General features: G+C 37.0%; 1 protein-coding gene across 2 annotated transcripts in view; it reads left to right on the top strand.

The window, feature by feature from the left end:
• Nucleotides 1-23,657, top strand: part of TTC39C (tetratricopeptide repeat domain 39C) — a 36,627-nt gene extending 12,970 nt beyond the window's left edge. The window contains exons 4-14 of one of the 2 annotated variants that reach the window (XM_050892681.1): nucleotides 751-865; nucleotides 4,374-4,728; nucleotides 6,060-6,228; nucleotides 13,682-13,775; nucleotides 14,632-14,739; nucleotides 15,260-15,369; nucleotides 16,057-16,180; nucleotides 18,571-18,668; nucleotides 19,592-19,696; nucleotides 22,709-22,747; nucleotides 23,388-23,657. In XM_050892681.1, coding sequence (XP_050748638.1) covers nucleotides 751-865; nucleotides 4,374-4,728; nucleotides 6,060-6,228; nucleotides 13,682-13,775; nucleotides 14,632-14,739; nucleotides 15,260-15,369; nucleotides 16,057-16,180; nucleotides 18,571-18,668; nucleotides 19,592-19,696; nucleotides 22,709-22,747; nucleotides 23,388-23,477 — 1,407 coding nt within the window. In that variant the 3' untranslated portion in view covers nucleotides 23,478-23,657. Of the gene's footprint in view, nucleotides 1-750; nucleotides 866-4,373; nucleotides 4,729-6,059; nucleotides 6,229-13,681; nucleotides 13,776-14,631; nucleotides 14,740-15,259; nucleotides 15,370-16,056; nucleotides 16,181-18,570; nucleotides 18,669-19,591; nucleotides 19,697-22,708; nucleotides 22,748-23,387 lie in introns of those variants that run through there. The other variant, XM_050892682.1, reaches the window with a different exon arrangement.
• The last annotated feature ends 227 nt before the right edge of the window (nucleotides 23,658-23,884 follow it).

The raw sequence follows: 23,884 nt of genomic DNA, 5'->3' as shown, positions 1-23,884 counted from the left end.
CTTAACGCCTCAAATTAGTGACCTACTAAAATTATTTCAGGAAGCTTGTAGCCTGTCTAATTCAGGTTAACTTTAATTCATGTACGCTCTTGTAGTGTTCAAAAGTTGTGACACTGAGGCTGCATAGTGCTGTGTGCCAGGCATATTCCTAGGGAATTTTCCTTCCTTTTTTAGATTTTTCATTCTAAATAATGAAGGAAGAATAAACCATGCAGATTGAGAACTAGTTAAAGTCGTAGTATAGAAATGTCTAGTGAGTGGCCTGCCTAGTGTGACATAGCAGATCTGCAGCAGAAGCAGCAGCCGTTTCTCTTCAATGTTTAGTTTACTTGGTAAAAAGTGTTGAACCTGACGTACTTAAGTCTCTGCTCTTAAGAGGCACTGTATTTTCCCTGCCACTTGTCATGTACCCCTTTCTGTGCTCTTCGTATCTAACATCTTTTAGTTGCATGTCGGATGCATTTAGTAGTAATTAAATGAAATTTAAATCTGTTCCGAGTATTTGTAGAATCTTGAGGAAAAATAGTTGATAGTATATGTGTAAGATTTCCCCGTTTATTAAGTAGGATCTTGATGACCTGTCAAAGAAATTTTAGCATAGTTTTGCACTTTAAAATGCTGAGTTAATTTAGTAGCAATACTACCACTTGCAGTTAATTTTGGATTTTTTAATTTGTCAGATTTAGACTAGTATTCTATATTATCTTTGTTAATGTTTTTCTGTGCTCTGTGTTTGTGTATTCCAAACAGGTTGATGGACGAAAATCCACTCTATCCATGATAGATCGTCTACAAAGACAAATAATTGTAGCAGACTGCCAAGTCTACTTGGCTGTGCTCTCATTTGTAAAACAAGAGTTATCAGGTGTGCTGTGGCTTTAATGTTTAGAAATATTTTTTGCATGATATCTTTTTAATAAAGCTTGATCGTAAAGTGGCAATATGCCTATCAGTAAAGGTGATTGTTTTGTAAGAAAGAGCACAGTTCCATTTGAAACATCCCAAGATTGATACACTTGCAGAGGTATTGTTCCACCTTTGTTTAGGTAGTAGTATCATATAATGAGTTGGATTGCTACAGATTACAGCTTTCTGCTTTTTTCATACCAATAATCATACTCAACTGATTCTCCTTAGATAGGTTGGAATCCTTTGCTTGTTCCCATAGAGGCATTTGAGGAGTTGGTGTGAAGATGGGTAGCATCTGCATGCTTTGTGTGGCCTGCAAGATAAAAGAGGCTGTAAGTCCAGGCTACTGCGAAAATCCTGATGTCCCATATGCATTATGTTCATGACAACTCAGGTTGTCAGACTGCCAGTGAAAGTAATTTTAAATGAAGTATGTTGAAGATGGAACTGCTGAATTGGTACTTATTCTCTGGTCACCAAAGTGCTTCCTTGCATGCCGAAGAGGTTAATCCTGTCGTGTTGAATATAAACCTCCTCGTCTCAGCTGCAAAGCTGTTTCTAATGTTCTCTTGCATTCCTGGATCTCTTGCATAATCTTAAAACATGCCCTCATCCATGAGTTTATAGAAAATGTGGTCAAGGTCATATACAAAGTGAGCGCATTCCCAGGTTCTTACCCAATCAATGAAGACCGAGAGATGGCAGTCAGGCCAGATTGTCAGTGAAAACCCTGCTGATCAGCCGAAAGGAATCGGGGAAATAACATTCAGATTATTTAAAATAACACTAAAATCTTCAGTCAAGGATATAATGCTTTCTGTGATGTGCAGACTTGGTTTCTTCCAAGCCATGGCATCAAGAATGTGTTTGGTTCTAGCTAGCAGAAATTCAGGGGGTATATCTGTCTGCTCTGTGTGTAGTGCTGCAGAAAGGTTTTCTTACTATTTTTGATGCAGTTCTGCATTTTCCTTTGGGGTCCTGTCCCCGCCCCTGCCCCCCCCCCTTCCCCCCCAAAGCTTTTTTTCTTATTTCAGAATGCATTCTGCAGCTGCATAACTAGGTTGGATGCTGTAGCTGAGGGTGGTGTCTGTTCCTTTTCTCTCTTGTCTGCTGCTCAAAGAACTGAAGTGGGTAGCAGAGTACTGCAGAACATGCAGTATATTTGGGTTACTCTAATGAGTAAAAAATATACCTGAAATCTTTAGTTAAAATTCCAAGCAGTTAAATGCCACCTCAGCGACTGCTAGTTACTGCCGTTGCTGAACTGTTGGATCCATTATTTCACTTTCTTTAGTATATTATCTTTCTGATTATGTATAAACATCTTTTGTTTTTATCATGTTTCTGTACAGAAATAGCAACCAGATTATTGAAATGAGTGTAATTAAAAAAAAAAAAAAGCATTCTTCAGAGGCAGACAAATTTTTCACCCACCCACTGATCAGAAATATTTCTTGTGTTTTTCTTCCTGGAACAGTTTGACAAGAAGCATATGATGACATGCAAGCTGCTTTCTCATATGCCTAACACTTTCTAGATTTTCTTTTCCACCCTTATGGATGTATTACAAACAGTTTAATCATAAAGTTAGTAACACAGCAACTTGTATTAGCTTCCCATAGCAACATTGAACTACCTTTTCTTGATTTACCACTGCTGTCATGGGTCTGACTACTTTCAGAAGTTCCTGCTGGGAAATCAGCTCAGTGATTGGGCTTGATTTAATTTTTATGTTTAAGAGTCAGAAATTAATTATTTTAATTTGTTAGATTTTTTTATCTTAGTATATCAAATCTATTAGGGTTATGCTGTGTTAGTGAACTGTTAATGACAGCACACTGATGGAAGTAAAGCCTAAACCTATACTTTTTTCCCACATCATATCGTTTCCATTTGATGCATGCATCAGAACACAGTAGTTAGCTATTAGCAGAAGCACTGTCTGTAGGATGAGTAAAATGTGGGTTTTTCCTTATCTGTCTGCTGCATTGCTATGCCTAGTTGTATGAGCGTTCATCTTGTGGTGAACCACATAACTTTTAAAATATTCTGTGCAGCCAAAAAGTGACCTAATTGCTTAAAATTGAAGTCTTGTAATGCAGCTGAACCATGGCAGGAGTTTACATTTTTTTATTATAACAGTTTAATATGGAACTGAAGATAGAGGATTAATTTTTTTAATACTTTAAGTTCATGTTGACAGAACCGTTCTGTCACAACTGAGAATACAAATTTTTGCAGTCCTCCTCAGTGCGATTTCTGAAGACTATCAAACTAGCTTCATCCCCTCTTCATACAATAAGAATCCAAAAAGAGGTAGTCTAGTCTGTGATGGTACTTTCTCTAGAAATGTTCTTTTGTAATTGGAGTGATTTTGTCAAAGATGTCAAAGGCTTATGAAGAGTGGTTTGGTATTAATAGCGTTTTCCTTTTCCTTGACACACCCCACCTGTTATGATCTAATTCTGGCATCAGTTATAACACTGATCTATGCAAATTTGGTGATATCTGTTTAGCACACTGCTGCTATAACTATGCTTTTATTTTCTCTCATTTTTAGTTAACTCCTTTGTCACTGCAGTTCCTAACTCTTAGGGCTCTACCACAGACAAAATGCTGGTGTCTGCTTTTACAATTAACATGTACAAGTATATTCTGTGTTTGTGTTCTGTTTACCACGTACGACTATCCAAGGATGTGCTATAACCAAGATGAATGCTGTGTAAATAGGCAAATCGGACACCTTCATCTTTTGGTGTCATGCCTTTCTTTACCCTCCTGTAAAGAGGGTAGTTCTCTCATTCTCAACTGAGAATGCTCAAGACCAGATTTTTAGGGAAAATTAGGTACCCAGCTTGCATTTGAAGGTTGAGGAAGTCAGGCAACTGAAAAATGTTTTAAAACCATAAAATGTATGCATTCTTTTACTTGCTTCTATGATTTTTTTTTTCCTAATTATAAGGCGCTGTGTTCATATGAGGGGCAGGGAAATGATGGTGTTGAAAATCTTATTATCTAACCCAAAGGAAGGGATTTTCTTAGTATTTTCCCATCAACTGTCTTCTAATATCATTTGAGCTTAAGAGGTGTGATCTCTTCTTTGAGTTTTGCTTCTCTCTGTTTGCCAGGCAGCCATTTCATCTCCGTTTTACAGTGGAGCAGAATCCAGCATTAAATTCTTTGATGTCTCTCTTTCTTTCTGACAGTTGTATTGCTACATAGCTGAAGGGAAGGCCCTTTGTACTGCATGCTGTTTTAAAGTCTCTGGTTGAAAAGCACTTAAGTTTGTAGTGCCCAGTATGAAAGACCTCTTGGAGAGGACAGTAGCTATTACAAAATCCTTTATACAGTAAGTTGATGCAAATAGAGAGAGCATCCTAGGATTTGTGAAATAGTATTTACTACTTACTACGTTCCACTTCTGAAATATGTCCTTGAAATATTTTTTTTTCCTTGATTTTTAGCATACATAAAAGGTGGATGGATACTCCGAAAAGCCTGGAAAATTTACAATAAGTGCTATACAGACATTAATACACTTCAGGAAATATATCAGAAGAAAACAACTCAGGAATCCTTGACTTCTGATGCTGCAAATGATAATCATATTGCTGCAGAAGGTGTAACGGAGGATTCGCTAAACAGACTGAAAGGTGCTGTTAGCTTTGGATATGGACTTTTTCATCTTTGCATATCCATGGTGCCCCCAAACCTGCTCAAAATCATCAACCTGCTGGGTTTTCCTGGAGACCGCCTACAGGGGCTTTCTTCACTGATGTATGCAAGTGAAAGTAAGGACATGAAGGCCCCTTTAGCTACGTGAGTAGCTATATTGAAATGCTTTGGTAGATAACTTAGTACTAGAAGTAAGTAACTGGAAAAAAGTCAAAACCAAAAAGTCATGTTGCTTTAAAGGAAACAACAGCAGGTAAAATAAACTCGTATTTTATTGTTAACATGCCATGGTTTAGTAAATTCATCGCTGACTAGTGTATGAGATCTCTCTGCTGTTAGTTATTTACATCTGTTTGGGGTTTGTGTCAGTGTTTTGCTGTATTCTTCAGTACCTGCTGTTCTAACGTCTAGTAATTTATATGCCAGCAGAGTAAATAAAAGCATCCCCTGAAGGCTGAGTAAATTTACCTGAGTTATATTCTCCGCTATGGAGAGCATACTATTTTGTATGAGTCATTGATCTTGCTTAGCTATTTATCCTTACTATTAGCCAAAGATATTTTCCAGTTTATTTTTAATTTTAGCATCTGAGTAAAATGGGATGTTCCCTTATAGTCTTTTTAAAGGAGTATTTTTTGTGTACTCTTTTTTCCCAAGCCTTCATATGCATTCAGGTCTTTTTATGAGGTGAAGGGTTAGCCAGACCTAATTTAAACTGCCTTCATAAATGGGTTTATTATTCCATTATCTCCAAATTAATGCTCTTATTACTGGACCTACTGCAGGTACCATCAGATGTCACTTTTGAAACATTGACAGCAGAGCTAAAGGCTCTTCTGCTTGAGGAGAACAACTGGATTTCTGATTGGTTAAGAAAGCTTAAGATTCAATGTTCCTGTTGATTTGTTCTTTCTCCTTTGTGGGGAAGAAAAATGGTATTTTTGGAGGTGTTTCCTCCTTCAGATGGTCTTGGAAATCTTTGTGCTCTGCCTTTGTTTCCAGGAGCAATGTAGGTCATGTAGATGTCTGCCCTTCTGAACACCGGATGTATTTGTTTTTGACATTGAGTTCAAGTGTGTCTGCTGATGTGTGTTTAGTTTTGTTGTTGGTTTTGTTTGTTGTGTTTTGGGGGGTTTTTTTCCCCTCTAATGAACAATTTGTTTTCAAAGTTTTCCTGTGGGTTTTTCTTTTTTAAAATCTACAGAGTTCTAAAGGCTCAACTGCTTTGATGCTATGAGCTTGATTTGTTTCTTTACCTTTGGGTAACGTGCACCAAATTGTATGTTCAGGTGCAGTTTAGGAGTATGTTGATGTATGGCAATAGCATTGTGTTTGTTTTAAAGCCAGGTTGTATAAGAAAAGATTCGTATCTTTCTTTGTCTTTGAGAATCATTTAAAATTTTGCCTGTGTAGAACATTATCCTTAAATTTCTGTTTATGAGCTGTAATCCTTTTTACTCTTATGTTTCTTTTAGATTAGCTTTGTTGTGGTACCACACAGTTGTTCGTCCCTTTTTTGCCCTTGATGGCAGTGATAACAAGGCAGGATTGAAAGAGGCAAAAGAAATTCTTGCAAAAAAAGAATCTGCATATCCAAATTCTTCTCTGTTCATGTTCTTCAAGGGAAGGATACAGCGATTAGAGGTATTACATGTTTTCTTCCTTTTCACTGATTTCTTCTCCCCACGCTTTTTTATTTTATGTTTTTCTGATGTGAATGAACTGTGCAAGCTTCAGCAAATTGTGACTCAAGATACAGATACATGGAAAGATAAGTAAGAAGAAAGGATTAACTCCTTCCTAGTTTCAAGTTCACATGCCAAACCTGCTCTTCCACTACTTCTATCGGAATTAATGGCACTTTGAAATTCTTTTTCAGTTACTTGATACATTTGTAGCTCTATGCTAAAAGGAAGTGCTTGGTCACTCCTGAGTTTCTTGTGGTATAAATAGCTATTTCAGTTTTGCTTGTCAAGCTAAAATCTGAGTATTAGCTGCTGACTACATAGCATTTATCTTCCTCTTTTCATTTTATGCATTGTTCACGTACAGCTAATTCTCTGCAATAATTTCCCTCACATAACTGCTTTTGCTTTTAAGAGGTCAAACCAGGATGTTTTCTGTTGCTAAGGGTGAGCTCTGACCCAAGCAGAAATGTATTCACTGAAAATGTGTTTGTGAATGTTGTTGCAGAGTGTTATTCAAACACTGCAGCAGCCTTGTGGTTTTTGGCAGAGTTATTCTTTTTAAGAATCTGTGATAATACAAGATGATGGTGAGTATTTTAAACTACTCAACTCCCAGCTGCTGCTTTTATCAGACCAGAATGTTTCCAGAGTAATTACATTAACAAGAAAACCCAACACAAAATCACAAACCCAGGATGTTCAAACCCTTCATCTCAACATCATAATTACAAGAGCTAGTCCAGGTCTTAATATTGGTGGTCATGCTTTGCTAGGGTTTGCAGTTAACTCTCTCAAATACAGCTTAATATTTTGGGGGAGGTAGTAACAGAACAGAGGGACAGGCTTCAGTGGCCTGTCAGATTTTGCAGGCATATTCTTGCATGGGATTTGGATGTTGTTTTTCTTTTTTTTGCTGTCTTTCTGAAAGCAACAGTTCATTTGGGGAATTACACCGTCACGGGGAAGCTGTCAGTCTCTGGGAAGTATTGCTGTTTTCTGAGTGGGAAAGATTTTAATGGTCTTTGTTCAACTAAATGCATATTCCATTCTTAAGGTAAAACTAAAATTCATTAGAAATAGCTAAACAATGAATGTAAGTGCAGTTAAAAATGTAAATATGTTGATTGCCAGAGTATGACTTGGTATTTGGAACTCTTCCCCCCCCCCCCCCCCCCCCTTCCTCCCGTGTTTAGTGTAATGAGGAATGAAATTCAACTGATTCTTCTGACTTTCAGGGCAAGCTAGGGCAAAAGTGTAAACATAAGTTGTCGATAAACTGAGTATATGTTTCTATGTGTAAATACAGAGGATAGATTTGGGATGAGTGTCAGTTTTGTGTAGTCAGTGCCCTTCTGGAGTACCGTTATGTTTCAAAGAAGAGTTCTTTACATGTAATCTTACAGAATTTGTGCATTAAATGATGCGGTATATAGATACCGAAGTTTAGCTCCAAGTGAAATAGTTTGTGCCAGAAACAGTGTGGCCATGTTAACAAAGTTAGTTAGCTTAGGCAGGCAGAATGCTGTGCATTATGCTATGTAGCTATACCCTTAGTCAGCAGAAAGCTTATTGGTTGCTAACAGGAATTAAAATGTCCCTTTGCTATTCATGTGTTTGTTTGCATGAGAGCTTTTCCATTCAGCAGCCTCTTCCCCCCGCCCCCCTTGTCATTGGTTTGTTCTAAGTGGTATTGTATCACTGAGTCTTTGCTGTGTCTAAATGTTTTGGTTAAATGTCTCAGGCTCTTCTGTAGACTCTGTTAGGAATTTACAAGCTTAATTTGCTCAAATGTTGTTGACATAATAGTGAGGGCAGATATGTGACTGGTGGCAATGGCATGGGGAGCTGCACTGGATTTCTGCACAATATACTTGTGGTTACATGTGTGTCAAGTCCGGGCATTGGTCTTAGAGCATCCATTGTACATTCTGAACTAGAAGTGCACATGGACTCTTAGATTACAAACTAATATGCCGAGTTGTAATTTCCACCTCATCTCCAAGGCGGGTGAGGAGAGCTCCTGCAAAGCCTGGGAAGTGCTTATATGGCCTTCCTTGAAATTGTTATTACACAGGTAGGTTTAAATTCTTTCCACCAGGCGTGGGAATATTATTTTCAGATGGTTTACTGAAATTGGGAAGTCTGTGCTTTAACCTATATGCACTTAAAAGTATAGCTTGAGCTGAAGTTGATATATTTTATAGTCTTTAACATCTATCATCTTTTAACAGTTCTGTGATAAAATTTAATTATATATAGATGAAAGGCAGCTTAGATGTTGTTATACAGAAGAGCTTGTGTGTCCTGAAGTACAGATCAGTAATGGTCATTGTAGGCTTTGTATTAGAGCCTACTCGCACTCAGTCCATCGGATTTTTTTTTTATAGCCTTTCACGCTGCATGCGTTTTGTGTAACTTTCAGCTAATGGTATATTCAGCTTCTGTTAGCAAGTCTGCATACACCTCTATATATATGTATGTGTGTATTTTTCCTTTTCTATGGAGAAAAGAAACAGTAAGGAGCATAGTTCAGCCATGGACACCTGGAGGCAGGGAAACTGTTCAAAAGGCAGAAGCAGTAATGCAAGACTGGACAGTGAGACACAAATCTGACAAAGGAGAAAATTGCCAAGGAAGGCAGTCGAGGAGAAAGGAAGATTTCACAGTGACAGTGCTATGAAAGACAAATGAAGAGCATCTGACTGTATAATGCTTTGTGCGCCAAAAGCGTGTATGAATATTAGTCAATAAAAGCCTTAAGAGACTTCAGTTTTCTAAGAAGTAGCCTTACAGGTACTATAAATGTGGACCAAATTATCTTTCAGCTTTTTTCCCAGATTCACATTCTTGAGAAATGAAGTCTGAAAGTGTTTGGAGACTATTGAAATGAATGAGTTAAGGGAAAGGAGAGGAGGAGGATCTGGGAAAGCTGAAATGAAAGTGCACCAGAAAGTTAAAGGTTGTACTGGTGGGCTGATCAAATGTCTCGTTTTTTTCCAAAGAGTAGATTAAGAGACTGCGTATTAAAAGTAGCATTTTTCTTGACTTTTACATAATTCGCTCAGGCTGTTTTTATGGACATAACTATTGCTGTGCTTTACTTGTGATTGTATGGTATGTATTCCAGCCTCACAAGTGTTCCTTTGTGAATGTCTGGCTATTTCTATCTTTGAAATACTTTCCACTAAAGCTGATAATGATGTTTCGTGTAGGCTTAAGCTACTGAAAACAAGCGAGATTAATGTTTTATACTGGTGCCTAAAGGGTACTTTAAAGTGTAAATAGTATAATAGCTGCTGAAACCCACTGGTCTGAAATCCAGAGTTTCCAGCTGTACCCTTGGGCCTTTCTTATTAATGTGAAAATAAAAATACTGCCATCCATCTGCTAAGTGTGTATTGTCTAATATTATAATTATGTTAATAAATACCAATTTACTTTTGAAGCTGTGACTTAGACTATTCAAGTGTGGTATTGTGGCCAGTAGTGAAAGATGGGCATGGTGGTAGCATGGGAGAGGGCAGAGTAAAAGGTGGTGTTCTGAATCTTACGTATTTCTGCTTTTCAGCTTGCAGTCTTGCTTTCTCTTTTTTCTTTTTTCCTAATTGGCAACACTTTTTAAAAATCTCAATCTGCTTTTTAAAATAGTACGAATCACTCCACTCAGAAATAGTTAAATAGATTGATAGCTTCATGTGGAGAGCAGTAAGGGTATAAAGCAAAAATAAAGTGTTTGACAAAATCGTGAACTGGGCAAGATTGCTTCTCTTTGATTGGGAACAGACTCCGGGTATGTATATATAAACAACAAGAAATCTCTGGGGCTGTGACAAAAAAACTCAGTTTCTGAGGCTTGATCTATAGAGTTCAGTTGGTATAGGTGCATGTTAAGAGTCTGAAGGAAAAAGCACCAAATATTCCAGATGACTGGCAAAACAGCGGTGGTAGATTCAGGTGTGCTACAGTGTGTTTGATGTGCAGGCTGGTGAAAATGTGCAGTGGTATTGCAGGCTTAAATGTAACGCTGACAAGTACTCTTGCTTTTTTTGTTACCTTTTGTAGACATCTGGGTATCAGTGGTATTGTTCTTATTTAAGGGTGGGAGGGTGTGGCATGGAAATGCAGACTGAGGGCAAGAGTAATAATAAGCACTGAAAAGTCTTAAATGAATTTTCTGGAATAAAGTCACAATGATGTCTTTAAAGAAATTTTCAGAGCTTGCGTAATGTCAAGGTTCATTTTCAGGAATTGTGCTGGCCTCTCTAGTTACTTGTTCTAGCCTATAAAATACAGAATCCTAGTTTTACTCTATTTTGATTTTGTGACATGTCTAGGGAAAAATAGGGGGTGGGGGGATGGCTGTAAAGGATTAGAAAATACAGGCTTTGAAATTTCCATGTAGTGTCCTCCAGTGTAAATTGTCCCCTTTTAGATATTGTTTGCTGGTTTCCCCTTAATTATGCGCATGACTTCTTAAAAGCTTTTCAAATTTGTAGTGCTGATCAAGAATAGAGAGGTCCTGGGAGAGGGAAAGTGTTCTGAGATTTCAGAACGACTCTGGGGGGAAACGTGTGTTGGCTCAGGAAGCCGCCTTGGCTCGGGAAGCTCTATAGATGCTTAGTTGGTGGGTTGGGGTGGTTTTGGTTTTAATCTGAAGTCAAGAAATGTAAGATTGTGGTTCTCACATTAGCTTTAATAATCCTCTTTATGGTTATGTAGTTCTGTATATTACACGTTTTATGGATTAAGTCTTTGTATTATGTCCAAGAGAGTCATGAGTGATGCCTGTTGAAGGAATTACAAGTGTGTGTGTATGTATATTTTTAAATCTCAAGAACATCAATTTCAAGTGTAAGCCATGATGTTATACTTGCAGACTCTTGGGACTTTATAATTCTGTTTATTCTCTGAAACAGTAAATGGATAGTAATTAATTTATTTTAAGAATTAACATTAAGAGTAGAAATTCATATTCCAGCATGTTGTCACAATCCCTGGAGATGATTGAAACCTTAATTATTAAGGAATGTCTCTGAAACGTACTTACTGAGCTTGATGCTTAAGGAGAACTTAGGCAGATGTCAAAACACTTGAGAGATCTAGACAGTTAGAGAAATGGATTATAGAAGTTTGAATATTCAACTAGCTGGACTTGTATATTACTAGGTGGTCAGTATTTCATATGCTGCCCCAGACTGGTGTATGGCATTGCAGACAATGATGTAATTGCCGTTAGTCATTGCATGGAATAACATGCCCTACAAATAAGTGATTGATATTTTCAAATATTTAGATTTTTTAGGTTTTTAAAAGACAAGGTATCTTCCCAGAGGACTAAATATTTAGATTTTTTTGTTTTGCATTTTCCTCAGAAGCATTCAAAACATAGATTTACTGAATTTCTAAACTTCTTAGCACAAAAGATAAAGTTTTAAGCTGACATTACTTTATTTTTTTCTGTAAGACTGGGCTTATAACACTTATTTTCCAGGAAGTTGTGTTGGGGTGATGCAGCATCAGTGGAGTAACGTGCAGTGGAGAGAATGTGCTGCTACAAAAGTAAACAAGGCGTACATTGCTCAGGCTCCCTGGTAACTTTGAGGGCGAATGTAACTCACCTGTCTTCCTGTGTAGTATATTCTTCTGTCATGCCAACAAGCATCTTAGTCTAATCACCATTTTATTTTCTAAGTGTACAGTGTTTATATTGGTACAGCTGTGGATCCCTTTGCTGGCAGTTGTGCTGTCTTGATGCAATATATATGATTTATGGTTAAACTGTTCCTTAGCAACTAAAACAGTTTCCCCTGATGAGACAAAGAAGAAAATCTAATAAAATCACTTTAGAGCTCTCTGTGTGTGTGTGTGGTCTTAAGGTACAATGCTGCAGATTTTTGCAGGAATTTTTTAATTCAGTTATGCTTGTGTAGATGACAGGTTTGCTTTTTCAAGGGTTTCTTTCACTTACATGCTTAGCCAGCAGAGAGTGGCTTAAAGATTCTTATGTTGTATAAATTATTGTAATTGTATGTGAGAATAAATATAGGAACACTGTTAAAGCGGGTATAGGCCATATTGGGATATATAGTGTGTCTGTGTAGAAAACTAATTAAATGTTGATTTGCATCCCCTCCCTCTATGATGATTGTTATGGATAAGTCTCATCCTAGACTGGGAAAACTAGAAATTAAGGTAGTCAAAAGAACTATCATTCTAGTTCTTAGGAAACTGTCAGCCTCTTTTTGCTAAGCTGTTGGTAACTAATGATTTTATCAAAAAAATTTTTTTTTGTCTTGTGCCTTTTTATCTTCTCACATGTCATACAGCATTTATAAATTCTCTATTAACTGTTGGTTAAAGTGGTTACTGAGGGATGTGCAAAAAGGTGAAATAGTTGAAAATAGAAAAAATTAAGCATTAGATACCCTTATTGTGCAGAAAACTAAACTTTATTGACAGATGCTAAAAATAGATAACTTATTAGTCATTCCACCTTTATAAGAGTACAAATGACATTACTCAAAAGCTTACTGCGCAAAACCAATGAATTCTGGATTTAATAGCAAATAGAAGGAATACAGCCACTCATTTTTTAAGGTTGAGAGATGATCTGAACTGGCTGTAAGTTACTGATGATCGTTATTACATTATTAAACTCCTCTACTATCCCACTACCCCCTTTTTTTAACTCTGTAGTGTTCTACATTTCTCTTTTTACATGACTTTTAGAGTGCAGATTCCTTACTATATGTTTTAATTTTTACTGTTGAATGTGGTGGAACTGATTGTTAGTACCTTGCAAGCAAACGCTTTGCATTCTTGTCTAAAGTTTCATTTAAATATAAATCTGAATTGCTTTGTATTAGTGATTCTTACTTCCCTTGTCTCTTATAATTTGGCTTTTGTATTATGTTTCATATAATGAATATGAAATATATGGAAAAATCTGTTCACTATGGGGCCTCTTTAAGATCCTCGTTTATTATTGTAAATAAAGGCTTTGTCATAATTTGCCCATACTTCCATTCAAAAGTGATGAGGTCGAGAGAGCTGAGGGGAGGGAAGCTGACCAAAGGAACTGCAATGTGGAGCTGGTATATTGAATTAATATTAGCCCTTCTTCAAACTGTTAGCTTTCTGGTGGATTTTAGGTAATTTAAAATAATTTGGAGTCTGAAATGAGTTTTGAGGTTTTCCTCTCAATGGGACGTTGTGCCTCTTCCATCTAATCAAGCCAGAGGCTGCAATCTGTAAGACACTTCAATATTTTTTTTTTTAACCATATAGTTATTTTCAGTATACCTATTAACAGAAATCTGAATGTTTTCTTTCTCAAAATCAAATTATCCAACAAATCTTAAATTTCAGACATCTGAAAATTTTTTTTTTTCTTCTTTCACTTTTGTTAGTGTCAAATCAATAGTGCCTTGACCTCCTTTCATACGGCTTTGGAACTTGCAACAGACCAAAGGGAGATTCAACATGTCTGCTTATATGAAATAGGTAAGTTGGATATGTTTATACTATAAATAGCTCACTTTGAAGTTTAGACTAGCAGCTTCAATAAGCAAACTGGATTATTTTTATTAGGATTTTTAAAAAGGTTTTAGAATACTGGCCTTTGTCTTGGAGGGATTATGGTAATAATCCTGTCTTCTTGTTTGGGCAAGTAGGATTCAACAATTTTTCATAATTTTAAAGTTTTCTGCAAGTAAAAGGTGATGCAAAATCAGAGAATAGACTATAGTATCAAGGGGAAACTGTTCACCTTCAGAACATTATTTAAAATGAGAAATTAATTCATCTGATCTGTTGGTGGAATCACCATTTCTGTGCCAAAAACTAATCGGTCTAGTGAAGCTTCACAGTTTGCAGGACCTACATTTCATGTTAATTTCCTTCTGTCAATAGCAATATATCGTGTATGTTCTTAATTTGCATATAAGTCTTTAGAGAGGAGAAGATATGTTGCTTCAAGCTTTAAATGTGTCTTGTTAAGGGATCTTGTCACAGTGGGGAAGAATAAGGGAGCAAGTAGTAGCTTTGTAGGTTTCAGCATCCTACAAAATATAGTATTTAAATTAAAAAAAAAAAAAGCTTTTCGTTTCTGTATAGATTTGCTGTTGCTCTGAAGTAGATTCATTGTTTTGTATGGAATCTTGTAATTCAAAATTTCCCAGTAAACTTAAACCAGGCTTTAAATGTATGTCATTGATTTGTTTTGTTTTTAACTTTTCCAGTTATTGGTATAATTGTTAAACTAGCTCCAGCTCTCATAACACACTGTGTGTTTCAGTAATGTTGACACCAAATTTGAGTTACTGTGCTTTCTCTGAAGCTAAATTAGTCTTGTTTTTAGGTTGGTGCAGCATGATAGAGATGAATTTTAAAGACGCGTTTGAATCCTTTGAGAGGCTTAAAAATGAATCCAGGTGGTCCCAGTGCTACTATGCTTATTTAACAGCAGGTGAGTATATTCAATGTGTTGGATAAGTGGTAAATCAGCGCTGTAATGGTTTTGTTTTGGGAAACTTGCTAGTGCACACACTGCCTGCTGCTTATGCAGCTTTATGCCAGACTTGACTTATATAATTTTGTTTATATAATGTATGCTTGCATGCATGCACGTGCATGTGCCTAAGTACTTCCTCTCTCCCTCTCCTCCCCCCCCCCCCCCGATGTAGATACAATTATGATTGTCAGTGTAGTCACAGGTCATCTAACAGTGTATTGCAAAGATTTAATGAATAAATCCTTAGAGGTTGGGTGGTATTAGTTCCTTTAATGGGTACAAAAAAGTACTGACTTGTTAATGATCACAGAGGGTACCTAGGAGAGTTGGGATTTGCATGTTTGTCAAATCCCCAGTGTAGATCCTTTCTGGAAGTGAGTGTGTGTTTTCCTGTGACTGTATGATACTGAATCTTAATTTTTCCTGTTTCATATCCTAGCAGTGTTAACACATTTTTGTTTCTGTGTTCTTACAGTGTGTCAAGGAGCCACTGGTGATGTCAATGGTGCTCAGAATGTGTTCAAAGAAGTTCAGAAGCTTTTCAAAAGAAAAAACAATCAGATTGAACAATTTTCAGTGAAAAAGGTTTGGTTTAACATAGGCTGACTTGTTTCAGTACAGTAATTACACTTGGTAATTTTGTTGGATTCTTTACCAGTATTTATTTTTGAAGGATGTATCTGTTTTCTGCTGTGTTGCTTCTGTAGAATTAGTGGGAAGGATTCAGGTGGAAAAATAATAGTGTCGTGTATTTTAAGGACCTAGCAAAGGAAATGTGAATTAGCTATTCACTTTACAACTAAAGTAATTTCTAAAGATAAAAATACATGATACTGTAGTTGCTTTGGTAATTTTCTTTCTAGCTTTGCCTTTCTTACTCCTTTTTATCTTGTCTTGTTTGTCAAAGCCTTAGTTCTTTTTGAAAGCTAGGAGTTGTCTAGGAAATATCTCCCAACTGATGATCTTGCAGATGTTACTGTTTCAGCATCCAGTCAGTGTGTACTTGGGATTGTGAAATACAATGAAACAAATCAGGCTGCATACAAGGAAGCTTTAATTTTGATCAATATGTAAGCCCTTAAATTAATTGAAAGATTTTGCTTTTTAGTCTTAAAGTCTTTAAGTTACCACTGACTTTATTTTCATAAAATTGTTGGATGCTTTCATGAAACAGTTAGAATTACTGTTTGTGATATATTGATTGTGAATATTATGTTCCCTATAAAAGGACAGATGACAGATCTCACTTCCCTCTTTCTCCCCACTTTGCAGGCAGATAGATTTAGAAAACAAACGCCGACCAAAGAGCTCTGTGTCCTGGCATCCATTGAAGTATTGTACTTATGGAAAGCCCTTCCAAACTGTTCCCTTTCGAACTTACAGCACATGAGCCAAGGTATAATATGGTTCCTTGATTTATTTATTTACTTTTTTAAATGAGGTGTATAATTTTCTTCTGTTGTGTGGAGTAGCTGATTGTTGTAGCATGACAATTTAAACCTGTGTGCATGTGTCATAACAAAACAGTCTGAGTAACAAAAGAATAATGACCCATTAAGATTCAGCTTAATGCTTCATTTTTACCATTTTTATAGGGTTTTGGGAGAGGTTTAACTGCCTGCTGCATATAGTTGTTTTTTAATCAGTTGCGTTTGCCCATTGTTTAAAATAAACAATAGCGTGATAGTTATTGTTCAGAGTCACTAAACAAAATTTAACTCACTTGAAGCTAGCTACAAAATAAAAAAATAAAACTACCAATTCATTTCTGCATGTCAGTTTTCTTCTAAGAGGAAATATGTAGCTTGTGAGGTCGTCTATGACATGATAAGGGTTCTGTTTATCTTGGCTGCTGGGACCATCTTAGTGGTGAAAGGAGCCTCTTTCTTAGTCTCGAGATGTCTTCGGATGTCTGTCACATGAAGCTTATGGTGGCAGTGTTTATCATGAAGTTTTCAGTACTCCACCCTCCATCCAGCGATCAGTCTTGTTTGCATTCTGCAAACAGTTTCAAGTTATTACCTGCTCATTTAGAAAATAAAACAAAAAATGTCTGCCACTGAGATACTTCCTTTTTCCCGTAATTGTGAAATTTTGGGGATTGTACACGATTTTTTGTTAAGCTAGAAAACTACCAGTCTTTAAGTCAAGAGTCAGGACTAGTTGTAGGGTTTTGCTCTGGTTTTAATTGAAGATAATTTGTCCATTTAAATTGCATTATGGCAGTGGGTTACATTCAGATCCCTAGTTTTCTAGTCCCAAAGATAATGGTGAAGGCTTTAAAATTGGATTTATTTAGGTAAAAATAAATTGCAGGATTTTTTGGTCTGTCATTTGCCTTCAGAACAATCAGCTTTAGAGGTTGTAAAGAGTATGTACTTCTCTCCCGCACACTCAGAAGCAGTGTAGATCTTCCTTGTATAAGCTTCTAGCCAGTGGTTCACATTTTAATGTGAAATAGCAGTATAGATTAAAATTCAGAGATATGCTTCTTGTAAGTGTGATGCTGACAGATGTGTCTGCATCAGCGATCCCTGGTTGAAGATTTTCTGTATAGTGAGGGTGTTGCTGCGCCTTATGTGTATCTCAAGAATGATGAGATGATAGGGTTTTTGTGTTGTTTTTCTTTTTTTATTTGCTTCCTCTTCAACACTTGGAGTGTAATTTGCTGGGGTGAGTTTCCAGGCTTTTCCTCAGGGCTAGAAGTTGACTTAAAAATAAAGGAATTAATTTGCATCCACATGTATCTCTAAGTAAAATGCCAAGTAACTTGAGGCTTGCAATACAAGCGAGAGTTGACAGCCTTGTGTATTGTGTAATGTCTAAATACTTCATGCAGCCAACTCTTAGTTATTCATAGGTGGCTTATTTGGGTTGTGGCTTAACTGTGTTGTGAATGCAGAGCTAGTTAAGATCTGGCAGGGTTTATGAGATGAGGCAGAATGTGAAGTTAAAGGAGCTCTACTGCTCCAGGCACAGCAGTTCAGCTTCTTTTGAAGGGATTAAAAGCCCTGCGGGCCTCCCTGTACCCCGGCCTTTCTGGAGGCGACAGTGCAGACAGGTGCAAATGGCTCCTCATGGAACTAGCCTTGATTTAACAGAGCCGGTGCTAATAAGCTTGATCAAAATGGAGCCTGATTCATCTAGAGATGGTTAAATACATCGTGATTCAGTTCTTCCTGGAAACAGAGTGCTACTCAGCTGAGGCACAGTCTGTCCGTGGACTGTGGACCAGCTAAGGTCTGGCAAATAAGCCTTACCCTCTCATCAGCATTGAGGATTGTGATGCCAAAATATCCTAGTCTGGGTTTTTAAGTCCAGTATAGATTTTTGTGTGTCGTGTCACTTGGCTTCAGTTCAGAACAAATCAGCTTTGTCTGAACTGCTTGCCCTGTGCTCCTTGTAACTTGGACTATGTATTTTTCTTTCAATATCTGGGACAAACCAGTTTCCCATAACGCCAGAAGGAGGTGATTGTTTCTTAACTTTTGCCTTTTAGTGGATATTTCAAAGACCAGTAGAGAAATGGATTCACCTCTTCTTGTGAGAGAACGCACCAACTGCCTTTGACTTCAGCCCATTCATTCCTGTTAGGAATTGTTCTCATGAGGTTCATACAAAATGGGTTGTATTTAAAAGAAATGAAATTACTTTGATTAATGTTACTAGCATCTCCTTTTTCTGGTTAAATTTAATCGTCAGACTAAAAGTCACCGTAGACCATAATTCTTGTCTAAGGCAGGATTTCAGTCCATTTTGTTTATTTACTGGAATGTTTGCATTAAGCTTGTCAGGATGTTGATGATTCATCGGCTGTCGGTTTGAGGAATTTGCTTCTTGGTGCCATACACAAATGCTTAGGAAATTCTGAAGATGCTGTTCAGGTAAGTTGTTAAATGATAATTTACACCATTAATCCTATTTTAGGAGCTATTCTGTTAAACAGTAAATATTGTTGAGTAAGAGTGTTAAGCAAGCCATTAGTTTTCAGTGCTATTGATCATTCTGTGAATTCCAACAGAGTCAGGTTCTTTTCAAATCTTCTGGTTTAGCATGTCTTCGTTCTAATCTGTGTTGTAAAAGTAATTGGCTCTGTTGAATGAACACGGTAGCTAAAGTGGCTTTTAGGAGCAAGAGTTAAGGGGAAGCTGGGAAGAACAACAGAAAAGTTCTTGCTCTGCTGGATTTACTTTGTCCAACAAAGAAAATTCAACTTTAAAAAAAAAAAAAATAACTTGGAGATTGACCTTTTGAAAGCATAGGTTTGCTGCTTCTCCTTCAGACCTATTAGATGCTGAGAGGTTTGATTATTAGCACATACTGAAGAATAATTTTGCCACTGCTCTGGGATTTGATCTGTAGGCATAACTTTTTTTTTCCTCCCCAAAATGGAATGCAATTTACATAAGCAACAAGGGAGCTGATGCTGGCTTTAATCTCTTCCTGCCGCCCCTTCTCTCAAGCATATCTTAAATAATCCGGGTGCTTCATCTCTGATGTTAAAGTTCCTTGTTAGTTCTAATGTTTTTTTCAATATGAAGTTGGAAAACTCTTGAAACAGTCAATATATTACTTGGTAAAAATCAAAACAAATCATTTTGCCTTGATACAGCAGTGCTGGTAAAAACGTGTGGGTCTTTGCTTAAAGAATCTCTACCAGTGGAAATTTTTAATGTATTCTCATTTTAGCTTTGGGCTAACTTCTAGTGCTTAAGTTGAACGGTACTTCTGGATTTTTTTACGTATCAAACAGTCAATTTTAATGTATTACTGCAATCTTTTTTTTTTCTTTCTTTAATTTTTATAGTTCTTTCAGCGAGCTGCTAAAGATGAACTGTGCCGTCAAAACAACTTATACGTCCAGCCATATGCGTGCTATGAACTTGGCTGTCTTCTGTTAGACAATCCAGAGGTAATAGCATAACCTATTTTTAAACTCTTAAAATGAGAGTGGGGAGTTAACATACCACTATACAAAAAATGAAACAAAGTTTATAGGTGATAATGTATGTGAAGTTTTAAAAGTTTCTTTTATACCTACCATAAAGAAACTTCCTACTTTGGTTTTTTGCAAACCAAGAAATGCAATGCATTTTAGGTAACGTCTTAATTTTTCAATATTGAGAGCTATAAGGACATTCTGAGGAGCTTAGTGTATCTGTTGATAACACTGCAATGACTTGTTTTGTTGTTACTGGGTTTTATTTTTACATAAAAACCAGAGCCTGAGGCTCTCTGGAATTCTTCAGGGCAGTTGCTACATTCATGACCATTAGTGGTGTCTTTCTCTAGCAGTAAAATGAACATGTCTGCAAACCTACAGCAAGCAGTGAAGCAAGAATTTTGATGAGTGTAGCACCACGTTCTTTTGATTATTATTTAGTACTTTACCCCAAAAAGCACCACAAAGACTTCACTTTTCACCTCTCTGACCATGCCATGATGCCCATTTTTTCGTATGTGCCTTACAGAAAGAGTATATATAAATACTGGGGTATGGAAATACTTCCATTGGCTCTTCAGACGCAAAGACCTCTCTCCCCCTTCACTTGCCTTAGTGTTCCTGCTGCTGGTGGCAGCAGAGGCCTGGCAAGAATGCCTTAGGTAGGCAGGGATTTGTTGTCTGCAGGTGGTGTTTAGTGTGGTGAATGCCTAGGTTCCTTTTCTTATGTATTTAATCTTCTGTTGGATGCTGTTCAAGCTCAAAGATTACGTGTAGTTATCCTCTCCAAATAGAGTTTGATGCCTTCCTAAAATAGCTCTATGGTTTTGGGATCAAACTTATATTTGGAACAGTATGGTATCTGTCAAAAGTCTTTTTACTTTGGGATTATTTATCCCCACTATTAGGACAGATATCTTCCTAATCTCACGTATCAGTGCATCTTGGAAACCTAGCTGGACTGAGGGCACGCATACCGTCGTACTATTTCATTGCAGGGAATATATAAGTAAAGTGATTTCAGTCATTTGAATTCCTGTAAAGCTGTATGTGTTGGCATTTTAGCTTTCACTCTCATATTTAGTGAGGTTTTTGTTGTTCAGGATGAAGAGGAAAATAATTCACCTGGCTTTCAGACTGTCCAAATGGCTTGTTTGATGATACATTTGATCTTTTGGGTCTTTGCACATACCCTGCCTCCTAGGGAGCCCAGGGTATCTTAAAATAGGGCAACTTCTGCACCACTCCTGGTGCCGTTTCCCTCCTCAAACATGTAACACCACTCACTATGTGGAGTTTGTGCTGCTTTATGTAGTACTTCCTGAATCAGATTGCAAGTTAGGGGAAACAGTTACAGGGTAATGACTTGAACTCTCCCATCATTGTATGTAGTGTATAAAGTAGTTGGGCTGATAGTATCTCATATTCTTAAGATTCTGTTTTCTGTTGTTTTTAATCTTGTCAAATTTAATCATCTGAGCTGAACCTTCCCCTTAGAGGGAAGGAAAGTCAATAAAAATTATTATCATGACAAAGGACAAAACTAGAGAAAATGCTTTTAAAAATAATAGTTCTTTTTTGAAAACGCTGCTGCCCTATGATGTAGAACTGGGCCTTGAAGCCTGGTTAGGGAGGTCTGAGTCCAGTAATGTTCCTGCTGCCTTTTTTTCCATGTTCATATTTAAATTTGATCGTGTCAAGTGTCTCTAAAAAACAAGTGTGTGGTGGGTAGTGAAGTTATCTGAAGATTTTGAGAATGTGGGAGCACTCCTTCCTTTCTCCCTACTTTGCGTCGTATGTGCACACAGTAACCGAACGTGCTTCATGTTGGGTGTTTGAGGACTGAACAAGCCTCGGCTTGTAGCTGTACTGATGAGAAGCTACGGTAGCACATAGCATATGAAGGACATGCAGGAAACTCCCTCTCGTGGCACTCAAGGCAATTAGGAGGCAAATGATGCTTGACTTGAATAAAGTGGGATGGGGTGGGGAAAAGCAAGAGCGAGAATTAGAGGCGAGTGGATGCTGTTTATAGAAAATTCCATTTACTAGCTGAGGTGTCATGTGAGAGCTCTATAATGATTAAGAAAGAGAAGGGAATAGGATTTTATAAATCACGCTTACCTGAGAGGCTGAACGTATTAAAGACCTGAGCAACAGATATAGATGTGAATATGCATGTTAGTATAAAAAGCATGCTGTTACTAAATTTACTTTACTTTAAAATTACTCATAATTACATGTTTGATTTATCATGTCATCTGAATAATCTTTGTTATTTTAAACTTAGTTCTAATCAAGTTCTTCAAGATTTCAATATAGTTATGTTAAGAAGTTTACAGATTTTTTGGTAGATGTTTTAGACGCTGAATGTAATTTAACCAATATAAATGCGTATGTTCCTATTCATACATTTGAATAAGAAAACTTATTTTTTATGTTTACTTATCAGGCAGTTGACTATTTGTCTGTAAGGCTTAAAATAAAAAGGTACTGTATGATAAGAAATAAAACATGAGCTTTTCAGTAGTAAATATTAATCTGCAAATACATATATTTTTCCTTAAGAGTTTGAAATTGAGATTTCTGAAACAACTTTTAATGCTTAAAATCCAGTAACTTTTTCTGTAAATAAATGGCTTAAACTTTGGTTAAGAAACAAAAATTACTCTGTTGATCAATTAGTCATTTATCTGTAGCCTCACTTGTTTCCCTGTGCATTGTTGTAGTTCACCATCATCAGTAGCAACTTGCATTTAAAGCTGTAATTTCTCCTTTTCTGTAGAAGACTAGAAATAAGTAATACTGTATTTCTTGGGTGCCTCATCTGTATTTCTAGTTTCCTAATCTGAGAGGTTTTTGTCTGCTTGGTACCTTGTTTTCAAGATAGAGATGCTATTCCGGACTGACCAGGCCATACACTTAAGATATCTTCTGTAACATTTGCAATGCATTTCTAATGCAATGTTTGTCTTGTTATAGACTGTGCCAAGAGGCAAAACCTTACTTCTCCAAGCCAAGGTAAAAACTAAGACACTTTAAAATTTAATCTTTTTGAGATGAGGGCATTTGAGAGGTGGTGGTTTTGGGAGTTTGGGGCCGGTGGGGGGGATGTTAAGTGTCAGTGTCCCTTACCTGTAATCTACAACATTATCATGTAGATATACATTAATGTATAGTACACATTTATGTACGTTACGTAGATATGTATTTCTAGGTCAGTCATAGTACAGAGCCCACATTAGTGACCTCTCCTGGAGTGTTAGAACCTTGCCAAGTTTTTCAACTAAGATTTGGCTACAGAAAGCTTGAAGATGACAACTCTCCACTCCTTGTCTGTTCTGACTGGTTCCTGCCTTGGGCATGTTGGGCTGTTCTAGGAATTTCCGCAAGTCCAAAAGCTCTAGGTGCTGTTCCAGCTACTTGGGATCCAAACGTGTTGGAAATGGAAGCTTTCTGCTCTCTTGACCAATTTGGAATTTCTGTAATAATTCTGTTACTTTGGGTAATGTGGGGATATTGCGACATGCAATCTCAAGTTCACCTCTTTTCTTTGGTCTGTTTTGTAACATGACTTCTTAAGCGTTAGTAGTAAAATTATCTTTGTATCATAAAGTGAAGGAGGCTAATAGTTATATGCTTTTTTTCCCCCCCCCTCCAGGAGGAATTTACTGGCTATGACTTTGAGAACAGATTGCACGTCCGCATACACGCAGCCTTAGCCTCTCTAAGGGAAGTAGTTCCACAGTGATGGACAGGAAGTCTTGCTATCCTTTCCCACAGTTTCTGCACTTTAAGATGAAGCAGAAGAAAAAGCTGCTGGGAAGACCAGCTTTTCTTCTGAAAACCACTTGTGCCAGAGACACTTTCCTAGTATGGTCAGAGTTGGTATGGCTTAGTAAAACATGACAATTTTAACTAAAAGTAAATCAACCAGGAAGAAGGTTAAGTGACCTTGTGTTTTTAACTCTTCAGTTTTTATTTTGCTTAAACCAAGCTGAACACAATCGCTTGTAACTCTGTGGGTGAGCCTAACTAAGCACACGTGATTTACTTCAACAATATTGGCAGGTGTGATTTTTACCTTTTAAAAGAGATCTAGATCTAAAATATGCCAAGGGGAGCACTTCTGTTTTGATTAGAATAATACAATAAAAG

Source organism: Gymnogyps californianus, chromosome 2 (genome assembly GCF_018139145.2).
Source record: "Gymnogyps californianus isolate 813 chromosome 2, ASM1813914v2, whole genome shotgun sequence".
NCBI classification, from domain to species: domain Eukaryota; kingdom Metazoa; phylum Chordata; class Aves; order Accipitriformes; family Cathartidae; genus Gymnogyps; species Gymnogyps californianus.
The sequence above is the reverse complement of the archived record's forward strand: the minus strand, read 5'-3'. Positions and strand labels throughout refer to the sequence as shown.